General features: G+C 46.6%; 1 protein-coding gene across 1 annotated transcript in view; it reads right to left on the minus strand.

The window, feature by feature from the left end:
- Nucleotides 1-23733, minus strand: part of LOC123754349 (adducin 1-like protein hts) — a 153107-nt gene that overhangs the window by 40741 nt on the left and 88633 nt on the right. The window contains 7 exon segments of the mRNA XM_045736662.2: nucleotides 897-995; nucleotides 1111-1254; nucleotides 4278-4490; nucleotides 4492-4509; nucleotides 4831-4982; nucleotides 5567-5738; nucleotides 8043-8205. Coding sequence (XP_045592618.1) covers nucleotides 897-995; nucleotides 1111-1254; nucleotides 4278-4490; nucleotides 4492-4509; nucleotides 4831-4982; nucleotides 5567-5738; nucleotides 8043-8192 — 948 coding nt within the window. The 5' untranslated portion in view covers nucleotides 8193-8205.

Below are 23733 nucleotides of genomic sequence, written 5' to 3' on the forward strand. Positions count from 1 at the left end.
AGCTCTTTCTCCTAGGCAGTGGTAGAAGGTCGAGGCTATTCAAGTGATGCAGTCACAATGGAGGCTCCCAGATGGGCTAAAACACTAAGCTTAAGACTGGAACCAAACATTGATCAAAATAAGAATAAAAGGGCTTGCTGCATGCATGCTGACCAAGATATTGACTAGCCCAAGAAACAGTTCACATAAAGATATAATCAAAGGAGCACTAACTTGGGACATATAAGCTTCCAATAGCAATATGAGGACCCACTGTGCAATAAATATTATCAATACATTTGAGATCAAAATACAATCACTGACAAAGTTGTTGTTGAAATACACACAGACCATTATGCAAGCACTGGGAATCTTTGCCAGCACACATTCAACATTATGGCCTAAGGTAAAAGAAGCAGACTAATCTTCCCTTCCCCATCTGCTACACATCATTACACACACAGAAGCAAACCAATACAGTATAAGAATATACAGAAGAATATAGAAGCAAACCGGGCTTCAATTCTTTCCCCACATCTAAGACCCTGAAAATAAATAGCACATAAAAGCTGACAAAATAGTTCCTCACTCAGTTGCTTTGAACAAACTTTTGTATGGGGGAGGTTGTACATCATGAACTATTGAAGGAGCAAGACAAAAAAAAAAAAATTAACTTCATGTTTTGTCTACTTCCTTCCTCCACCTTGTCTACTTCCAAGTCAGTTGGAAGTAAACAAGGTAGAATGCTTTAAGCCTGCAATACATCCCCCTTTGTGTTACAGAGGCATTATTACATTTTAGATGGAAAATATCAATATAAATGACATTTTAGATGGAAAATATCAATATAAATGACATTTTAGATGGAAAATATCAATATAAATGAACATAGCGCCTAATTTAATTTGGCAACAAACCTGAGTCTCACAAGCGAGGACTGTGTAGAAGGTATTATACCAGGCTTCTTCAAGTGTCTCGCCACAGCACACAACCCCATGATTACGGAGCAGCATAACCTACAATAAAAAAATTAAAAAAAAGCTGAAATATCAGACAGGATTTTGTTTACTAAATTTAGATACAATATATATTCATGGTGACTTGTACTGGTACAAACAAATTAAAACTTACCTTATTGATAGGGCCAAGGCTTCGTGCAAGTTTCTCTCTCTCCTCAATGTTAACAAAGATACCCTGGTATTCATGGTACGAAACATCTCCAATTAGTAGCGACTCTTGTGAAAGAGGCATTAGTCCTTGTTTCAGAGCAGATACCTGATGACACAAAATAAACTTTAATTAGTATATTTACATCAAATTTCTTTGATTTATGTCAGACCTTCAATATTCAAATTGACACAATTATTGTACAGGCACTCAGTTGTGCCTTTGATGTTGATCGACTTCTCTGTATGCCTCTTGCACCACTGCCTTTCAGTGGGGCTATATTGCACATCCTGCCATGCCTTTTGGTCTCATGTGGTGTTATTTCTGTGTGCAGGTTTGGGACCAGTCCTTCTAATATTTTGCAGGAGTAAATTATTATGCAATACTCCTGCCTGCACCCTAGGGAATACAGATTTAACATTTTTAAGTAATCCAAATAATATAGAATTTTTATTGAATGGATTCTAGCAATAAAAGATCCTTTGAGTGTTCTCCAGGTCAGCAAATTCTCCAGCTTTGAATGGAGCTGTTAGTGTGCAACAATATTCCACTTTATATTTAGAGACCACCAGTGTCTCTAAAAATTATCATCATTGGTGTGGCATCTATTTGAAAGGTTCTTGTTATCCATGTGTCCATTTTTCTTGCAGTTGTGACAGCTGCTTTGTTGTGTTCTTTAAAAGTAAGGTCTTCAAAAATGATTACCCCTAAATCTTTAACATTGCTTTTTCTTTTAATGGTGTGGTTTGACTGTTTAATATGTGGTTTCTGCTTTGATATTTTTGTAATTAGGGATGTGATTTAGGTAGTTAGCAACTAACAGCACATTCAAAGCTGGAGAAATTGCTGACCTGGGGAGAGCGCAAAGATCCTTTACTGCTAGAATCCACTTGGTAAAACATCTAAACTATTGGGACTACCTAAAAATTTTAAATCTGTATTCCCTAGAGCTCAGGTGGGAGAGATGCATAATAATCTACACTTAGAAAATATTAGAAGAACTAGTTCCAATTCTACACACAAATAACACCACAGTCACTTCCACAGAGTGGTAGACGGTTGGAACAAGTTAGGCGAGAATTTGGTGGAGGCCAAAACTGTCAGTAATTTCAAAGCATTATGACAGAGTGCTTGGAAGATAGGACAGCATGAGCATAGTTCTCATCCTGTAACTACATTTAGGTAATAATTAAACTTGGGTAATTACACAAGACCAGAAGACATGGCAGGATGTGCAAAATAGCCCCCACTGAAGAGTAGAGGTACAATAGGCATGCCCGAGGGAGAACTATCAACATTAAAATCCCAAAACTTTTCAACTCTATTCCCCCCCCCCCTCCCCTTCCCCCTCCTTACACATACGGGAACATAACTAGCCAACCTCTCGTAGTATTCAAAAGAGAACTTGACAAGGAACTTCAAAGGATACCTGATCAACCAGTTTGTGACTCGTATATCAGGCTGCGAGCAGCCGCATCAAACAGCCTGGTGGATCAGACCAGCAACCAGGAGGATTGGTCAGAGACCGGGCAGTGGGGACATTGATCCTCGGAACATTCAACAGGTAGCAACAGGTAATGTGTGGTGACGTGACCTTGACATGAAGCCGTGATGTAATGCAAACACACACACAGTTGCCAGCTGGAGAGTAGTACACTTTGTACTAAAACAAATCTGACTGCTAACAAAAATGTGTCTTTGTGATACTGTTGCTAGTGGTGGGGACAAGATGGGAGAGTAAATGTTTATGCTATTTAATAGTATGGTGAATATAAGTGTTCGCGAGACAAGCAAGGCCCCGTGCAAGTACGGTAGCTGCTACCATGCATGACGCACTATATCTACCTGGCAGTCTTTTGAAAAGGAGTAATGTCTATGACAATAGTGACTACCTACCACTTGTTACAATGCAAGCTAGGTCACAAATGCAATGCTCTGTGGGCAAAATGGAATCAGAAACACAAACTGCTGGTGACACAGTGGTTCAATAAGTGTGTTGCACTCTACATTTGATATGGTTAGAGTGGCTACCACATTCCTCTTTTAATAAAGCAGCAAATTAGTGATATCCATTTATATTTTTGCAAACAAAATTTGATATGTGCAGTTGTAAAACTTGTGTAAATATTGATATCAATAAATATAGGGTGTGCACATAATGATAATCACGTCAAATATGCATCTGTACACATGCATATTTCACATTACTTAAAACATTAAAACCACTAGTGATCTCGATATATCATTTGACTGCAAAAAAGTAAAATGAAGCAAGAAATAGGCAAATAAAAGAGTGTGCCATGTGGCACCTCACTTCATCAGCCATTGCCATGCAGCCAGAGCTGGCAAGCCTGCCCCTCCAGCTACTGAAACTAGCAAACTTCACAGCTTCACCAAAGCTAAACCACAGGACACAGATTTATTATATTTGTACTACTTGGATGTTAATTAACAATAAGAAAGTAATTTAAGGAAATGCTTTAATGTGCATGTAGGACTATGTAACACGTACAGTATAGCTGTGCTGAGTTAGGGGGATAGGGATACCAACTTTGTCAGCACTCTCTCTTCCCATTTTGAGAAGTTGAAAATTCTAATCGCTTTCAAATTTTTGCCTAATTTTTTTCAGTACAATAGTATAATTATTCTACATTTTTAAGGATTCATTATTTTGAGTTTCAGACTTTTGATGTTACGTTGTATTGAAAGTTGTCGTGTATCTAAAATGATGATATAATATGCATAGAACACTACAGTAAGTTATGCATTTAGACCAGACCCATTTTTTTAACTCAATAGTCTAATACACTGTACGTTACTTAACGAAAGAATAAAAATATTAGAATATTTATGTTGCACAATAAACATTGTACATTTTTGGAATGCACAGTTAACAGAATGTTTATTGTGCATTCCTGTTAATTATGTTATTAAAATATTGAATACAAATTTAAATAGTGAACAGATATGCACAAAGATGTAGTACACTCTGGTAATTGTACTTATTCATTTTCTATTAGTCACACATTTGTAAAAAAGTAAATAGTACCTACCAAACAACAGTTACACATTCAATAACATTTAAAATTAATTAATAAAACAGTGATTGCATCAATGTGCAAGTGACTTACCGCTACAACTGCAGGATGATGCAAGTGGACAATGCACTTTATGTCTGGTCTAGCAGCATGAATGGCAGAGTGAAGCATGAACCCAGCAACATTTACACCGAAGTTTGTTGAGCCAGCCTCAACCACATTGCCCTGCATGTCCACTTTCACTAGTGAGGCCGCAGTTACCTCATGATACAGCATACCAAATGGATTAAGGAGAAAATGTTCTGCAGTCTTGACTAATTCGAGCCTGCAATCATAAATCACATGAATATTCAGAACATTTTTAATCAATTTATATTGGTAATAGTATTCCTTGATTGAGCCCTAACTTCGCATTCTAAATCAATCTCAATAGATAATAACTGCACCTGATAATACTGTAACTGGAATAAGGCAAGTGCAAAAGTACACAAGTGGCTGTGCCGAGATCCCCAAGAGCTACAAGACACTGTATTGTAAAAAGTCTTCAAGAAAACAATTACAATTATTTTTAAAATGAATATAAATTGGAAAAAATAAATAATTAAAATACTATATAGCAGCTTTAAAGAAAATAGAGAAAACTTACCGTAATGTGATTGTAAATGTTCTGTGTCCAGCCATGCATGTCAATAAGTCTGTAGATTGCTGCAAGTTTACATCGAAGCAATTTTTCTCCTTTGGCAAAGTTGAGACTTTCCATACCACGAATATCATTTATTGGGATAACACTTTGGCTACCTGTGGGCAAGTATACATTTTTAAACTTGATACATGAACATAAACTGTGTATGTATGTTGTTCTCTATCTTACTGATAAAACATCTCTTGAAACATATGCACAGGCCTATTTAATGGCTTCTTCACTGTGCTGGAAAACCCTAACAAAAAAATTTTTGCCTAAAGATGAATGCACAATATACAAGACAAGTGATACCTTACCATAGATATATTTTTTGCTACAAAATGCTTGGAATTTATGAACATATATTTCCTCAATGTACATCATGATTATAAACATCTAATGACAAAACTATAAAATACCTCTTAATAAATGTTTTCATCAATGTGGATTACTACATGCATTTGCAGAGAGCGCACGAGAGAGAGAGAGAGAGAGAGAACAGAGAAAGAAGGAGAGAAAAAGAGAGACAGAGAGAGAACCATGAAACCTACTTCCCCCCCCCCCTCCCTAGAATAGTTAATATAAAGAGTTAATATAATAGTTATGAATAAAGAACCTATCACAACATTAACAGGAAATACAATACTGTTATATAGTAATGAACAAAAGAGCATTATCTATAGAAACTTTAATGGCTTACTTCTGAACATGTTAACTCGTGAACAAGGTATTCCCATCATCTCTGAAATATTTTGGATGGCTTGGTAACCCGAGTAGCCTTCCGTAAGTTGCGTCTCTACTATCTTCTCCAATTCTTCACGGAAGATGGTTGAATTCATGATGGCCTCTACACGTTTCCGACGTTCCATTTCCTGCAATGAATAGCTATTGTTAGTTTACTTAAAAATGCCTTAGGGATGCGTACATTTACTCCACAGTTTACCCAGGCTTCAAAAAGAGCATCGTGTAGCAACCCGTCCTCTTAAAAAGAACGTCACTTTTCGCTGGTATGCGCACTATGGCTAAATTTGGACGTAATTTGAAATGAAATCGACTCACAAAAGTGACGTTCTGTTCCGTTTTCTGTTTGAGTCGTCCGGCGTACGCACAGAGGTTATAAGAGGACACTTTAAATTAACGTTTTTCATAACGTTTTGAAACTTTATGAGAATTTCCTGCCCACCTAACCTATCAGAGGACCCTTAACTTACTGTTGTTGAAAAAAAAAATCCCAAATTTATTTTCATTTTTTTTTCATTTTCAAATTACGTCCAAATTCGGCCATACGGGCAAACGGCCAAAAGCGACGTTCTTTTTAAGAGGACAGGTTGCGTGTAGAGTGCAGGAATTTCTCAATATTTGTGTATTTTGACAGCAGCTATAAATATACTCCATTCTCAAATACAGTACATTCACATTTCACTATATCCCTCTTCTTTTCATCCATACGGAGAGGGGTGGGGGTCAGTATAGAGGGGAGGGGCAGAATGGAGGGAGGTGGGGGGCCGTATGGAGAGGGGGTAGGGGGGCCGTATGGAGAGGGGGTAGGGGGGCCGTATGGAGAAGGGGTTGGGGGAGGCCGTATGGAGGGGGGTGGGGGGCAGTGTGGAGAGAGAGGGGGTGAGGGGCAGTGTGGAGAGAGGGGGGGGTGAGGGGCAGTGTGGAGAGGGGGGGGGGAAGTGAGGGGCAGTGTGGAGAGGGGGGGGGGGAAGTGAGGGGCAGTGTGGAGAGAGGGGGGGGGTGAGGGGCAGTGTGGAGAGAGGGGGGGGGGTGAGGGGCAGTGTGGAGAGAGGGGGGGGGGTGAGGGGCAGTGTGGAGAGAGGGGGGGGTGAGGGGCAGTGTGGAGAGAGGGGGGGGGTGAGGGGCAGTGTGGAGAGGGGGGGGGGTGAGGGGCAGTGTGGAGAGGGGGGGTGAGGGGCAGTGTGGAGAGGGGGGTGAGGGGCAGTGTGGAGAGGGGGGGGTGAGGGGCAGTGTGGAGAGGGGGGGGTGAGGGGCAGTGTGGAGAGGGGGGGTGAGGGGCAGTGTGGAGAGGGGGGGTGAGGGGCAGTGTGGAGAGGGGGGGTGAGGGGCAGTGTGGAGAGGGGGGGTGAGGGGCAGTGTGGAGAGGGGGGGGGTGAGGGGCAGTGTGGAGAGGGGGGGTGAGGGGCAGTGTGGAGAGGGGGGGTGAGGGGCAGTGTGGAGAGGGGGGGTGAGGGGCAGTGTGGAGAGGGGGGGTGAGGGGCAGTGTGGAGAGGGGGGGTGAGGGGCAGTGTGGAGAGGGGGGGTGAGGGGCAGTGTGGAGAGGGGGGGTGAGGGGCAGTGTGGAGAGGGGGGGAGGTGAGGGGCAGTGTGGAGAGGGGCAGTGTGGAGAGGGGCAGTGTGGAGAGGGGGGGTGAGGGGCAGTGTGGAGAGGGGGGGTGAGGGGCAGTGTGGAGAGGGGGGGTGAGGGGCAGTGTGGAGAGGGGGGGTGAGGGGCAGTGTGGAGAGGGGGGGAGGTGAGGGGCAGTGTGGAGAGGGGGGGAGGTGAGGGGCAGTGTGGAGAGGGGGGGAGGTGAGGGGCAGTGTGGAGAGGGGGGGAGGTGAGGGGCAGTGTGGAGAGGGGGGGAGGTGAGGGGCAGTGTGGAGAGGGGGGGAGGTGAGGGGCAGTGTGGAGAGGGGCAGTGTGGAGAGGGGCAGTGTGGAGAGGGGCAGTGTGGAGAGGGGCAGTGTGGAGAGGGGCAGTGTGGAGAGGGGCAGTGTGGAGAGGGGCAGTGTGGAGGGAGGGGTGGGGGAGTCTGAAAGGGGGGGGGGCAGTCTGGAGAGGGTATGTCCCTTTCAACAAAATGTTCGTATTTTTAAAAATTCGTCTAAAATCAATTTCTGATAATATTTTAAGTAATGTTTCAAGACGATGAAGCCAGTAAGTTGGAGATTTGTTTACTTTAAGTAATTTTTACATAATTTGAATGTATTTTGAATACATTTGAATATTTTTCGCTTCCAAACCCCAAATATGCGCAGTTTAATTGTTAAGGTTAAAAATAAATATGATTTATAATACTATACAATACACTAAAAAAAAAATATTTTTACAACAATTTCAAACTACTGTATCCACAACAGTGTTCACAAATGATAATTTAGTACACTTGATGTTTGTAGCTTGTGCATGGTGATAAAATGACTACAACAAGTATTTAGTGCATTAAGTAACAAACCTTCATGTCTTGGTCAATGTCCGGAGGTCTCATCTTTTCCCGCTCCAACTCCTCTTCCGTCATGAGCCGCACCTCTTCCTCCTGTGTAGCCGCACCATTGACGCCATTAGATGGCGGCGGCTGCTGCTGTTGGTCCACCCCGTCACTCATCTTGGGGCTTCACCTGTCAACAACACCAGACAAGTTACTCCTTCTATTGACATGAAGTTATTATGGAGATGGGGTGTGGGGGGGCAGTATTAGAAATGATTCTCACATTCGTTCTTCACAGGTAAAAAATTATATGCTGATGAGCAAACAAATGTTTGCCACAAACAGTTTGCACACTAAACTACTGTTTTAATGCTAGTGCATTATGTACATTGAAAACATAACCATATACAAACTTACTGTATAGTATTTACAGAACTAATCAGACCTGAGTGTTATGTAAATCATATAACGGTAATTAAAATGATAAAACTTTACAAAACTAATCAAGTTATTTTATTGGTTTAATGTTTCAAAATGATTTATTCTTCACTTGGGCAACAGCCTTTAATATTAATTATGTTGAATTTATGCTTCAACAACTGGATTACTGAAGTTAAACAACAACCTGAACCACCACTAAGCCCAAAACCTCGCTCCCCTCCCCCCTCCCCCGCACGCACGCGCACACACACACATGCCCGCCCGCCCGCCCTCACTCACGCACCGTTTCCTCTCTATTGCCTACGCTCATTAAAATTTTAAGTGTCGTCTGCAAACTATGTACACTGCGGGTAAAAATAACAAAACTCGTTTAAAAACGTTCAAGATATATAATTCTTGCTAGAGTCAGGCACACTTTTTGGTCTCCCACGTGTACAAGCGAATTCGGTGAAGCGAGACCGTATGTGTGTTTAGAGGTAAAGGACAGGTGTTGAGGGGCTGTGTGAGGCCCTGGCCGTCCTTTTGTGTGTGTGTGTGTGTGTGTGTGTGTGTGTGTGTGTGTGTGTGTGTGTGTGTGTGTGTGTGTGTGTGTGTGTGTGTGTGTGTGTGTGTGTGTGTGTGTGTGTGTGTGTGTGTGTGTGTGTGTGTGTGTGTGTGTGTGTGTGTGTGTGTGTGTGTGTGTGTGTGTGTGTGTGTGTGTGTGTGTGTGTGTGTGTGTGTGTGTGTGTGTGTGTGTGTGTGTGTGTGTGTGTGTGTGTGTGTGTGTGTGTGTGTGTGTGTGTGTGTGTGTGTGTGTGTGTGTGTGTGTGTGTGTGTGTGTGTGTGTGTGTGTGTGTGTGTGTGTGTGTGTGTGTGTGTGTGTGTGTGTGTGTGTGTGTGTGTGTGTGTGTGTGTGTGTGTGTGTGTGTGTGTGTGTGTGTGTGTGTGTGTGTGTGTGTGTGTGTGTGTGTGTGTGTGTGTGTGTGTGTGTGTGTGTGTGTGTGTGTGTGTGTGTGTGTGTGTGTGTGTGTGTGTGTGTGTGTGTGTGTGTGTGTGTGTGTGTGTGTGTGTGTGTGTGTGTGTGTGTGTGTGTGTGTGTGTGTGTGTGTGTGTGTGTGTGTGTGTGTGTGTGTGTGTGTGTGTGTGTGTGTGTGTGTCGGCTGATGACACTGTGACACGCGTGACGGCTCCCACCACACAATGTCCTCGCGGCCACCTTCACATATTATCTTCACGCTCTTACTTCATACTCGCCTTCACATACTAGTACGGCCGACGTATCAATGCATCAACTTATACATCCAGGCTTTAACACTGGTAATACTTTCCGTGCGCCTTGCGTCCGAGTTCGAACCCTAGCCAGGGAGGCTTGACTGGGCACCAGTCCTTGACTGCTCGTCCCTGTTCACCCAGTAATAATAAGGGACCTGGTAAACCGATTAGTGGGTAGTGTTCCAGTGAAAAGTAAGTAGGAAAGTAGTAGAGTAATGCTTAACATGAGCAGTGGGACGGGAGCTTTAAGCCTGCTAAGTTGTCAGAACTTGCACATTCCTGTATACAGGTTGATATACCTTTCTACATCTAGGTATCTTTATTAATTAAAGTTCTAAATACAAAATTCGTGTACAGTATTTAGTATTCATACCCCCTCTCCCACCTCCCATAAACTATGGTATAATTTCAATATGCATCTTCCTTTGAACGGACATAAGTGTGTTAAAGCTGAGGCCAATGCTTTGTGGAATTGTTAGTCCACCAGAGGGAACACTCACCGGCCCCAGCACACCATCTGTAAGACAACACTGGGGAGGCAACACACGCCACACCCTGAGAACCCCAAGCTTCCCGTCTCTAAATCACGGTTTCTTACCCACAGGTACAGTCATCCCCAAGACGTCTGTCTTTTGAGCTTCAGGTGGAGGCAAAAAAAATATTTTTTCTTAATAGGTACTCAAGAGAGAACTATCAACATCAGAGGCCCGAGACTGTTCAACACGCTTCCACTACACATAAGGGGCATAACTGGCCGACCCCTCGCAGTGTTCAAGAGAGAACTGGATAAACACCTCTAGAGGATACCTGATCTACCAGGACTGTGACTCATACGTCAGGCTGCGTTCAAGAGCTTTGTTAACCAGACGACTGACCGGGAAGCCTGGTTGGAAACCGGGCCGCGGGGCTGCTTATCCACGAAAGCTACACAAGGTCGGTAGGTAGTCAGTCACGCTTCCTCCCCGCCTGCCAAACAGTCACACACGCTTCCTTTTCCTAAGGTTATGCACACTTCTACCAGTCATGCACGCTTCTCTCCGCTCCCGACCCTCAATTCACACACGTGTAGAATGATGTGGTTGTTACGGACTCAGCCCTAACTGACGACCCACTTTCTCCACCCCGCTCACACAAACAATCTACATCAACACCATCCCACGCAAGCGACCCCCCCCCCCCCACCCTCCCTCCCTCCACCTTACACAGTTCACTATCATTTTCTATTCCTTTCATCGACAAGTTAAATATAATGCGATTGACATGTGTCAGCTAATTATACAGGCACAACATTGTAAAAGCCCACAAGTGGTGTTATTTGAGGCGCCAGGGGTGTCTGGGAAAAGTGGGATCACAAACTTATCCCACCTAAGTTAACCAGACCACACACTAGAAGTTGAAGGGACGACGACGTTTCGGTCCGTCCTGGACCATTCTCAAGTTGAATCGACTTGAGAATGGTCCAGGACGGACCGAAACGTCGTCGTCCCTTCAACTTCTAGTGTGTGGTCTGGTTAACATACTTCAGCCACGTTATTGTGACTCATCGCCTGCTTATCCCACCTATTAAACTCTGAACCTGCGTTCAAAAGGAATCACCGGAAAAATTAGGCAGATGGATCTACAATTTCCTGACTAACAACCCAATGTGTAATAGTTAACAAAATAATATCCGGACCATCAACCGTGAAGAGCTCAGTCCCCCAGGGTACTGTGGTCCAGTACTTTTTTTCATCCTCATATCGGACATAGATAAGGACACAATCTACAGCCCGTCCTCCAAACAAAGATTCAAAAGGGATTCCATGCACCCGTCAACCCCTCTGTTTATGAATGAAAAACGGTTTACACACGACTCGACTGATTTCGTTCCAACACTTCCGGAACAAGTGCCACGAAAATGTCTAAGTATTTTCTTGAGCACAGTCGGGAGAAATACGTAATAATTTAGACGTGAAAATATTAGAGGTGCTGGTCCCAAGCCTGCACACAGAAACAACAACACATGAGACCAGAAGGCATGGCAGGATGTGCAGAATACCCCCGTTGAAGAGCAGAGGTGCAACAGGTACTCTGAGAACTATCAACATCAGAGGCCAGAGACTGTTCAACACGCTTCCACTACACATAAGGGGCGTAACTGGCCGACCCCTCACAGTGTTCAAGAGAACTTGATAAACACCTCAAAAGGATACCTGATCAACCAGGCTGTGATTCATTCAGGATGCGAGTAGCCGCATCCAACAGCTTGATTGACCAGTCCATCAACCAGCAGGTCTGGTCGATAACCGGGCCGCGGGGACGCCGAGCTCCGAAATCATCGCAATGTAAGTGCAAGGTAAGGTAATCTAACGTGTATTAACACTTATATGTATATGATTATGTAGAATTAAAAATATGTATTATTTGTAAAGTTATATTTGAGTAGCAGGGAGATCACTTGAGTGAAGTGAGGGCGGGAGCCAGGAGGAGGATCACGTGTCAACCCTTATGGTGTCGGGTGACGGCGGCGGCGGCCCCAGGGCCCCTCAGCTATTTATCCCTGACCCAATTTGTGAAGTGCTGTGAGCTGCTGGTGGCGAGCGGCAGCTTCACCTTCCTCCTGTACATTACCAGAGACGTCGGCCACGGTGTTGTACCTGCTTGATGGGGTTCTGGGAGTTCTTCTACTCGTCATCCGCACCCACCCTTTACCGTACTCTTCTGCCCCGTGCCCCACCCTCTCTGGTTCCTCCTAGTGCCCCCCGTGCCCTCAACGGGGTACCCATCCCTGCCCGTGTAGCAGTACACCCACATGACAAGGACCAGGAGAGGCCGTCCCACCTGCCAGAAGAAGGTGGCGGCGAACAACGTGTGTCAAGAGCTGGCCAGCCACGGCTCTCATGTTCAATAAGCGGTGGTCCCAGCAGTTAAAGGCGATATTCCGCCAATAACTTGTAGGGATTGGTCGCTACTTGTGGATGGTTGCCCACCATCTGCCCTAGCAGGAATCCTCTCTACTACCACCTATCCCTCGGCGCGCCTGCACTATTGAGCGTGCCTCTGCACGCTAATAAACAAATACATGTGACTTCACTGCACGCAATTTCCTAACACTTACAAATAATTAAGAGTACTAAGCCAAAACTAAGGATTTGCTTGGAGTTTGCAAATGTCTACATCTTGCTGGAAGATGTTGCCAAGCGCTTATAGCTGTGTTTGTGAGAGGTGGTCCAGCTCCAGGTCACCCTCCCCTTCCTGTTAGTACTATTGGACACCCTTAAGGTCTATGCCACTCAAACACTGATATTTATTATAATAACTGATTACCATTTGCCTCCAGTTCCACCTCCTCCAGCTCATTTCATTTGTTAAACTCATATTGAAGGTCAGCTTCACTACACCCTCTCTCACCCTGCTTGTGTACGTTAACTATTCAATGTTCCCGGCATGAAGACAACTCTAGGGGAAAGCGCAAAGCCATTACGACTATATAGCACTGGAAAGGGGGGGGGGGAGGAAGGGTGCCAAACCACTTGGCGAGGCATGTTAATCCCCCATATACCTCGTCGCGAATTGAACGCCGACCTGTATGAAGAGAGACAGTCGCTCTACCGTCCAGCCCAAGTGGTTGGGGAGAGAGTTTGCAGGTAGAATAAGCTCCTGGGACTCGCCTCTTGACAAGTAATTTTGTGCATCAGTACTATCAACTTCCCACGTTTTGTTATCGACTTTGTGTGTAGTAGCATGTCCTGCCATCCCTGGTGTCCATAAGTGTTTGTAACATTCAACGTCTCGGAGTTATAGCACAATCTATCCTTATCCAATAAAATTCAAGGTTGGGTAAATTCAAAGACAGTCTATCCTTATCCGTTTTGTCAATAACTATCAGCATCTTGTACATTGTGGTCATGTCTCCTTTGGGTTACCTTACCCTGCGATGACCGTTTGATTGACCAGACGACCAACCGGGAGGCTTGGTGGGAGACCGGGCCGCGGGGCTGTTGATCCCCCTGAAGCTACACAAGGTAGGAGGAGGAGGGTGTGGAGAGGGTGTAGGCGAACACACGCGCCATAAACCCAAGTGCAAGTGATTTAAAGGTGGCCACTAACAACACCTTCTTACAAACCCTCCGGTTCAAATCTCCTCACCCCACACATGTGCAGGTGTGTGGAGGACACCCCACACATGTGCAGGTGTGTGGAGGACACCCCACACATGTGCAGGTGTGTGGAGGACACCCCACACATGTGCAGGTGTGTGGAGGACACCCCACACATGTGCAGGTGTGTGGAGGACACCCCACACATATGCAGGTGTGTGGAGGACACCCCACACATGTGCAGGTGTGTGGAGGACACCCCACACATATGCAGGTGTGTGGAGGACGCTCCTCACCCCACACACGTTACCTCACCTATTGCTCTCCATTTCCTTTAGGATACCTTGAGATAGTTTCGGGGCTTAGCGACCCCGCTGCCCGGTCCTCGACCAGGCCTCCTGCTTACTGGAGTGGTCAACCAGGCTGTTGGACGCCTGGTGTGTCCTACGACACACACACACACACTCCTCTCAACTTTTATAATTGTGAAGTGAATTGGCCTCAACTGCTGCTTCCTTCAGTTCACGTATTCCCTCCAAACTCGTACTAAAAAATGGGGGCGAGAAGGTCCAGGACTCAGAAAAGGAGGGGGAGGATGGAAGCTCGCTGGGGGTACAAGGTGATGTAGGTTCGCTGACAGGTAAATAATATTTTGTGGAGTTCGGGAGACGGGGGGGGGGGGGGGGGGAGGTTCCATCCTATTGACAAGACCCATGAGTCATGTTCATAAATGGGGTTCAAGCGTGATACCTGCTTGATGGGGTTCTGGGAGTTGTTCTTCTGCCCAAGCCCGGCCCGAGGCCAGAGGCCAGATGACTTGAGAGCTTGGTGCAACAGACCCAAGAAGTGCTTGCATTCAACCATTAAAACCTAAAGATTTACAAATGAAGGTGGCACACATGTGATGACACAGCCATCAGGGACAAGGCACTAACAGGTGGGTCCTGTGTCCTGGCGGAGTGGCCAGGCCGGCACCACCTTTACACCAGCCTGACGCGCCTCCACTCTTATTGTTCTTACATTCAGCTACTGGGAACACAAGTAGTAAGTAGCACGGGCTATGGTGAGCCCGTAGTGGACTTACCTGGCACAGGAGCGGGGCTGTAGCTGCCTGCCCTGCCCTCAACACCTACTGTTTCATCACAACACTGCAGGCCCCACAGCTTCCGTTTACACACTCGCCAAACTCTACCTTCACACTACAATCATTGTCACCCACCATTGTCTCTATACACACCATTCAGAGGTGTGAACAGCTCGGTATCAACACTAAACTTTGGGAAAGTATGAGTGCTCGACACTAATAGTGTGAAGTCGGAGACACCCGGGAGCTGTTGCCCAAGAGATTCTCACGCCAGAGAATGGCTCACCACCTGTCTTATGGTCGGGAGGAGCGCCAGGTGACAATAACATGGCCAGGAAGCTCTACTTTATATTTATAACAACACACACACACAGCCAGAAGCACCGAAATATATGGCTGCTATGTATTCTAATATATTTTATCATACTGAAAGGGGGGAAAGGGAACTACGAGGACTATATACGTCAGTGTTATACGACTATATAACACTGGGAAGGGGATCAGGATAAGGATTTGGGATGAGACGGGGGGAAGGAATGGTGCCCAACCACGTGGACGGGGATTGAACGCCGACATGCATGAAGCCAGACCGTCGCTCTACCGTACAGCCCAAGTGGACAGGCAAACGCTGAAGTCTAGAGGACTGGGAGGACAGCTGTAACACGGGGGAGGGAGGGAGGGGGGGGGGACGGCGGCAACACACCAACACTTACAACATTAAGGAAGAGCTGTAGTAGCCAAAGAGCGAGGAGGGAAGTGTCAAGTAAGGGCAGTAGTAGAGGAGGAAGGACCTAAGGGACAGCGAGACACGACGGAATGTTAACATGTACATTGCATATCTCAAAACTCACCTTCCGTTTAAAATGTTAAGTTTATCGCACGGTATGTCATAATGTGACATATTAGCCGCAGATTATAGCCAGGCCTCGGGTGAGGCAGTAGAGAGGGACATGCCCCTGAACCCTTCAGCAGCACCTGGGTCCGTGGAGGAGACCCGTGGAGAGCCACCACACACACCTGGTAGTAAAGGCAGCAAGACGGGGCGCTGCTGGAGTAGCCTTTACTGAGCTTACTGTATACTGACCGCACCACAGGAAGAACACTTCATACTTAAGAGCATAATAAGCGAGAGGTGACAATGGAGGATGAAGGGGGAAAAGCAGAGATAGGTTGAGAGTGGAGGTTCCGCACTGTAGGAGCCGCCCCCTCTCTCCATCCATCACACACGTTGTAATTAACACAAAACACTGAGCACCACAAGTTCATAACCTATGACCATACTCTTCTTGTTATCACCAGGTTCCGGTGCTGCTCATCACCATCATCATGGACTCAGGAGCACACTTGTCTAGCGTGTTATCTTGTCACACCAGCCATGTTATCGTCTCGACACACAAGTAGTGTCCTGCGCCCCTCAACACTAGTCTACCAAAACTGTTCAAGCGCCTTGCATCATCTCACTAAAATTACCCTGCGATAAAACTGCTCCCTTATGGAAAAAGTGCCACAGGTACGACATGCCAGCAATTAGTGGTTAGCGAGAGGAAAAAGTCAATGAGGGTGGAGGAGGAGGTAGAGACATAATGAGGGTGGAGGAGACAGGTGGTGCGAGGGGTGTGCCAGGGGGGGGGGGGGGGCCCACCTCACGGAACCTCTCCCACCACTATCACACCCAGGAAGGTGAGGGAAGCCCCCTAACCCGCCCACGCCCCCCCCTCCACCCATCACAATAATGCATCTAACTCTCCTTTGTTTACAGTGCCGCCTCGTTACTGCGCACTGTCACTCCACTCCCGCCCATTGTTACGGGGTAGTGAAGACCTACAATGATGTCAACCACAGTTGTGGATAACACTAGGAAAGTCCTATACAATACAGTCCTACAGTCCTATACAATACAGTCCTATACAATGAAGTAAGAGCGAAGAAGTAGAACGGCATATTGACATAGCTCGAGTGCATGGGGGGAGTTGTGTAAAACCCTGGTTTGTGTCTCGGAGAGGGTGCAGGATCCAGTAAGTTTAGTAGAACTTCTGTTTCAACTCTTTTGACCATGTCGTAGCTCAGTCGATTAAGGCAGCGTCTGGGATGATCTCGGACGTAGGTTCGAATCCTCGTCACGGCCCTTGTGGATTTGTTCCTATACAATGATCTACATAGTTATTACGAGTTGTCATTCCTCACAACTTTAACATTAAGTTGTAATATTATGGAGAGCTAATGATCTATGTTCGAGGACGTTGATCCCAGAAATCTACACAAAGTGACCGCAAGGTATGTTAAGTAAGCCCCTTAAGAGGCTAATCGACAGTACAGTGGTTCATTATTCAACTGCACTTAATTTCCAAATGTCTCACAAGTGATAGACGATGGAAAATTGTTTACCTTCAGATGGTTTCGAGGTTTAGCGTCCCCGCGGCCCGGTCCTCGACTAGGCCGCCTCATTGCTGGACTGGTCAACCAGGCTGTTGGACGCAGCTGCTCGCAGCATGACGTAGGAGTCACAGCCTGGTTGATCAGGTATCGTTATCAAGTTCTCTCTTGAACACTGAGAGGTCGGCCAGTTATGCCTTACGTGTAGTAAGATGAAGATCCGTCTCCCTACTTTGCTAACACAAGTCTTCCTTTACATCATTCTTTAGCCAATAATTTTTGCAGAAATTAGTTCTCAAATAAAAGACTAATCAGGGAATGACATTCACAAGTTCTGACAACAGCTTAAAACAAATGTAATAAAATGTGCAGGTAAATACCACACCTAAGTATCAGTGATATTTACAAAGTTAACAGCATTGTAAGTCACTGATTTCCGGAGCAGTGAGTTGCGTGCATCAGGATGGGCAGAACCCACACTCAACATTGTCCGGGCACAATCTCCCACTACATGTGCAGTAATACAGTAAGCATTTACAATATTAACTCATGATTATTGTTGCTGGTGTAACTCGCCTAAATACCACCGAGGGTTGAGAACTAGCTGCGCCACGCCCACCTCCCGTCTACTCCATACTTCCCTAAAGCTTATTACTACACCAAGTTAACGGGACGTGTTTTACAGGGTGGCGACCTGCGAGAATTACCGCCCCACACATACACAGAGGAACACAATGGTTGTGATGAGAGTGGTTGTAAGGCGGCACACTGGGAATAGTAGTAGTGGCCTGCCATTGACACAAGAGACTCCCGCCGCCACTTACAATGTTCCTAACCTCAAGGCCACTTGACTGATGACAGTGAGTGAACGTGAGCGCGTGTGAAGCGAGTTTTCCTGGTCACTTTCTCCATATGCACACACCACGTGCAGGCAGTCTGCTTGATACCTGGTTGATGGGGTTCTGGGAGTTCTTCTACTCCCCAAGCCCGGCGAAGGCCAAGCTTGACTTGTGAGAGTTTGGTCCACCAGGCTGTTGCTTGGAGCGGCGCGCAGGCCCACATATCCACCACAGCCCGGTTGGTCCAGCACTTCAAGATAAAACTAGAGTTTTCTTCAAGAAGATGGCCAAGGTTGTTCCGGCAATATTTCTTATGCTCGCTGGGAGGATGTTGAACAACCGGGGACCTTTGATGTTTATACAGTGTTCTCTGATTGTGCCTATAGCACCCCTGCTCTTCTTCTCTGGTTCTATTCGTCATTTTCTTCCATATCGTTCACTCCAGTACGTTGTTATTTTACTGTGTAGATTTGGTACCTGGCCCTCCAGTATCTTCCACGTGTATATTATTTGGTATCTCTCTCGTCTCCTTTCTAGTGAGTACGTTTGGAGAGCTTTGAGACGATCCCAATAATTTAGGTGCTTTATCGCGTCTATGCGTACCGTATATGTTCTTTGTATTCCCTCTATTTCAGCAATCTCTCCTGCTCTGAAGGGGGAAGTGAGTACCAAGCAGTACTCAAGACGGGACAACACAAGTGATTTAAAAAGAGTACAACCAATGTGATGGGATCCCTGGATTTGAAAGTTCTCTTAATCCATCCTATAATTTTTCTGGCTGACGCAATATTTGCTTGGTTATGCTCCCTAAATTTACGTTAGGTCGTCAGACATCATTATTCCCAAATCCTTTACATGTTGCTTTCCTACTATGGGCACATTTGATTGTGTTTTGTACCCTGTATTATGTTTAAGGTTCTCATTTTTACCGTACCAGAGTACCTGGAGTTTATCACTGTTAAACGTCATGTTATTTTCTGCTGCCCAGTCGAAAACCTTATTAATATCTGCTTGTAGTTTTTCAACGTCTTCAGCGGAGATAATTTTCATACTGATTTTTGTGTCATCTGCAAAGGATGATACGAAGCTGTGCCTTGTATTTGAGTCTATATCTGATATGAGAATAAGAAAAAGCAGTGGTGCAAGGACTGTACCTTGAGGTACAGAACTTTTAACTGAGCTTCGACTTGATTTTATTTGATTGACTGTTACTCTGTGTTCTGTTCGACAGGAAATTGTGTATCCACCGTCCTACTTTACCAGTTATTCCCAGTGAACTCGGGCCATCAATGGAGGTAGGAAAACAGCCTTAGAAACAATTCAATAGCTATAGTGAGTACGAATAGTTAAGTAGTATATACACACAATGATAATGTAACAGATGCCACTGACCTCTTTCCCTGTAATGACCGACAGCTAAAACACAAGAATCTAACCTAGTATTTTTATACGCGCAGTTACCACGTTATCTTGAGGTTATCTTGAGATGATTTCGGGGCTTTAGTGTCCCTGCGGCCCGGTCCTCGACCAGGCCTCCACCCCCAGGAAGCAGCCCGTGACGCTGACCCAGGTACCTATTTTACTGCTAGGTAACAGGGGCATTCAGGGTGAAAGAAACTTTACCCATTTGTTTCTGCCTCGTGCGGGAATCGAACCCGCGCCACAGAATTACGAGACCTGCGCGCTATCCACCAGGCTACGAGGCCCCGTTCTCTGAAAAAAAAAAACCTGTAAGGCAAAGAAGCACTTTCCAAGAGCACAGAGAACGTCACACAAACCCCCAACACTCCCCCGCAGCCCTTACTCCCTGCTCCACCACACTCCTCTGTTTTACCTTCACATATTTTGACCTCACCCCTCCTCCTCCTCCTCCCTACTGCACACAGGCTTACTCAATCGTCACTCATCTCTCATTATATAGCTCTTACACGCCCCGACGTCCTTGTCTCCCCCCCCCCCTCCTCATAGTCGTCCCTCCTCTTGTCTGTCACGGCCAGGCCCCCCCCCCCTCCCCTCTCTTGTCAAGGGGGAGTTACTCTCTCCTCACATTCTTATTCTAACACTTCGCCTGCATGGCGAGCCCAGGGGAGAATAGCAGGAGAAACGGGGGAGAGAAGGGAGACGAAATGCATGAGAGAAAATGGGAATAAAATGGGGGAAGAAAATGGGGGAAGAAAATGGGAGGGAAGACAATGGGGAGAAAATGGTGAGGCGGGGGAGAGTGGTAGTGAGAAAATGGTGGGGGAGAGGGAAAAAATAGAGCGTGGGAGGAAAGCGAACCATGGTGGGTGGGGAGGGTGTCACCACCACCACCACGTGGTCAGGTGAGGTGAGTGAGTGAGTGAGTGAGTGAGTGAGTGAGTGAGTGAGTGAGTGAGTGAGTGAGTGAGTGAGTGAGTGAGTGAGTGAGTGAGTGAGTGAGTGAGTGAGTGAGAGTGAGTGAAAGCAACACAGCCTCCCACCACACACACACCCACAATATTACTTTCCTACTTTTCCATATTAATAACATTTAATACCTAGCATTTTTCAACAGAAAGCTATTCTGTTAAAACAAAACTATACAATTTATTAAAAATATATATATACTTAAAATTAGATATATAAGAAACTCTATACAGTACTTTCTTTTATGCCACTTAGGAAGCGAAGAGTAGGACGCAGTGTACTTGTCGGGTAGATACACCCTATATGGTGGGTTTTGTAGTGTCTATGGGCGCAAATTATTTATAAAAGAGAGAACTGCTCAACTGACTTTCACGCATTACAGATATGCAACTATAAAGGCAAATATGAAATACTAGGTTTAGCACAACCAAACAAAACCACTCCAGCCATTGAAGCACTATAGCACAAACGTCGAGGCCCACAGGACTTGGGTGGGTGGTTGGGAGGCGGGACCAAAGAGCCGAAGCTCAACCCCCTCAAGCTCAACTAGGTGAGTACAGGTCTTGTGTGTGGCTGGGTGGCCTCAGAGTCCCCCCCCCCCCCACGTCAACCAATAATATCCCACGATCAACTGGTTGTGTCAACAAAGTTGGCATCATCATTATTTACGAGTTAACTGTAATAACTCGGCAATTGTCTGCTAACAAGGTGATTCACCTATTATGATAAAATCCGCAAAAAATCACAATTCTGTCACTCACACAATGCTATATAATGTTAAGTGGCTCAGTTGGATTACTCGTGTACGTAGGAGCCTTTGTAAGTGTGCGGCCAGGACTTTGTATGTGGTCAACATGTCTCCTCCTCTTCTGGCACCTTCACTTTCCTTGTCTTCTCTTTTTTTTACCTCTGCTCTGACACTCGTCTGGTGCTATACCTCTAAACCTCATTTTGGGGTCCAGGTTGGATGGGGCGAGGGCGGCGCCAGGGGGCCCCGAGGGCGGCGCCAGGGGGCCCCGAGGGCGGCGCCAGGGGGCCCCGAGGGCGGCGCCAGGGGGCCCCGAGGGCGGCGCCAGGGGGCCCCGAGGGCGGCGCCAGGGGGCCCCGAGGGCGGCGCCAGGGGGCCCCGAGGGCGGCGCCAGGGGCCCCCGAGGGCGGCGCCAGGGGCCCCCCCCGAGGGCGGCGCCAGGGGCCCCCGAGGGCGGCGCCAGGGGGCGAGGGCCCCCAACACTGAGGCCATCAGCGTCATCACCGGAGCGAGGAACACCGCCCTACACACCATAACCACAACATTCCTCCACAGCTACGTGTCGCCTCGTAGCTGTGTCGCGTGACCCAGAAAAAAGTGGTAACGTGTTGTTAATGCACCTAACCTCAGTCACGTGACCTTGTCAACCAGCGGCCAGTGTTCAATGACAGTATCGGGTCATTTCCCCATGTTAGTCACTCCTCCTGTGTGTTGGTGAACACAAAGGCAAGAGAGAACACCGCAGAGCCGTCGGGCAGGACACGTGTGGCACTGGTTGGGGGTGTTTGGGGGAGGGGGGGGGGGTGCTCGGCCCCTGGGTGAACTAGCCTCTCACGGCTCCCCGCCGCTCGTGCTTGCAGTGTGCAACCATGCATGCAACGCTAACCACAGCCGCCGGTCGATCACCTGTGCCCATGACCACTAACTAGTGTAACTACAACCACGAGTGAACTTCCCGTATCTCCTGCTGCTCCCACTATCACCTGCCGCCCACCACTTCAACTCAACGGGCCTCATGCAAGCAGGCAACCTGCCTTGCTCGCCACCTGCAACCCACACAACAACTGGCATCATTCACAAAACAGGGGTGGAGTAAGGCAGCTGTAATGGTAGTGGTGACGCCCTCCCTAACTTGGTTGGGCCATGTCCGCCCCTAACTGGCCGGGAGATGGTCCCGCTGAGGGAGGTCAGTAGTGGTGTAACTACCCCTGGTGTTGCTACCCACCAAACCCACTATGGACCTCAGTCTACCAAATGAAAATAGAGCCATAGCTTATATCACGAGATAGGAAAGCTGTTCAACCGTCACGCATCTAGCAAACCTAACCCCATACACATTCTGCTGTGGCAGCGCCGCCCGAGGTCACGCTCCCTTGGTGTCTGCCTCATCATCTAAGCAGTTGTTAATTGATGGTGGAAGGTTGAAAAGTACTGGATGTTCAGTAATCATGTAACCATTGTACCGTCCTTGATACATGAGGCTGCATATAGGCAGGGCCAGGAAAATATGAACTGTTGTTGTTTAACCTAACCTTTAAATAGCCTACAGCGCAGCACTCTCCACCATAATATAACCCCCACATAGAAGGAAACATTGCAAGGCATCCCAATAAATGCAATATACATTTACATACGCTATAAAGAGTGTTGACCCGCTGGGACGAGGACCCAAGCCAGGTATTCCAGGAGCGTGATCAGACCCACTCAACTTGCGCAAAAGTTGGCACACCAGATCAAGAACCTCTTCACTGAGAGAAAATGATTACCTTCACAATTATCTCACATAAGGACACGTTGTCAATACATGAAAAGTGCGCTCTCTCGTAGACGGAGAGACCACTCCGTGACTAAGTGGCTTCTCCCACTAATAACACCGCCACTGTATCTTTACCCACCACAACTTCAGGCCCACTAACACACACATGTATATGCAAATTTATAAATATTTCTAAGACATTTCTTCTACTTCTAAATATTTGTCATGTGACCGTGTACTCTCGTGTGTTGCTGGCAAGTCAACCACGCATGACAAGATCTGTCATCCCTGAACTCGTGCAGGTGATGTTACATATTCTCTCTTCCAGATGTTCTAGGAGTTTGTTCTCACAATCTTCTCCATCACCTTGCACGGTATGCAAGTTAGGGACACTGGCCTGTAATTCAATGCCTCGTGTCTCTACCTTTTTGTATTTTAGGACTGTGTTGGCATCTTCCAAATTTGTGGCAGTTCTCTTGTTATGAGTGACTTGTTATACACCAGTGGGAGTGGTAGGCATAGTGCTTCTGCTCTGGCATTTTCATGACCCCCCAAACGCTGTCCAGTCAGCCGCGGAGCTCTGTGAGTGCGTGTCTGTGTGTTTAGAACTGTTTTAGCAACATGGTGGAATATGATTGGCAAAGATTGGTGTGAACGAGGTGTAGAAGCTGTGACAGGGCAGAGAGAGTGAGGGAGAGATGTGGGTGGTGACAGTGAGAGATGACCTCTGGCCTCTCATCACCTTCGCCACCTTCAACA

Source organism: Procambarus clarkii, chromosome 18 (assembly GCF_040958095.1).
Source record: "Procambarus clarkii isolate CNS0578487 chromosome 18, FALCON_Pclarkii_2.0, whole genome shotgun sequence".
NCBI classification, from domain to species: Eukaryota; Metazoa; Arthropoda; class Malacostraca; order Decapoda; family Cambaridae; genus Procambarus; species Procambarus clarkii.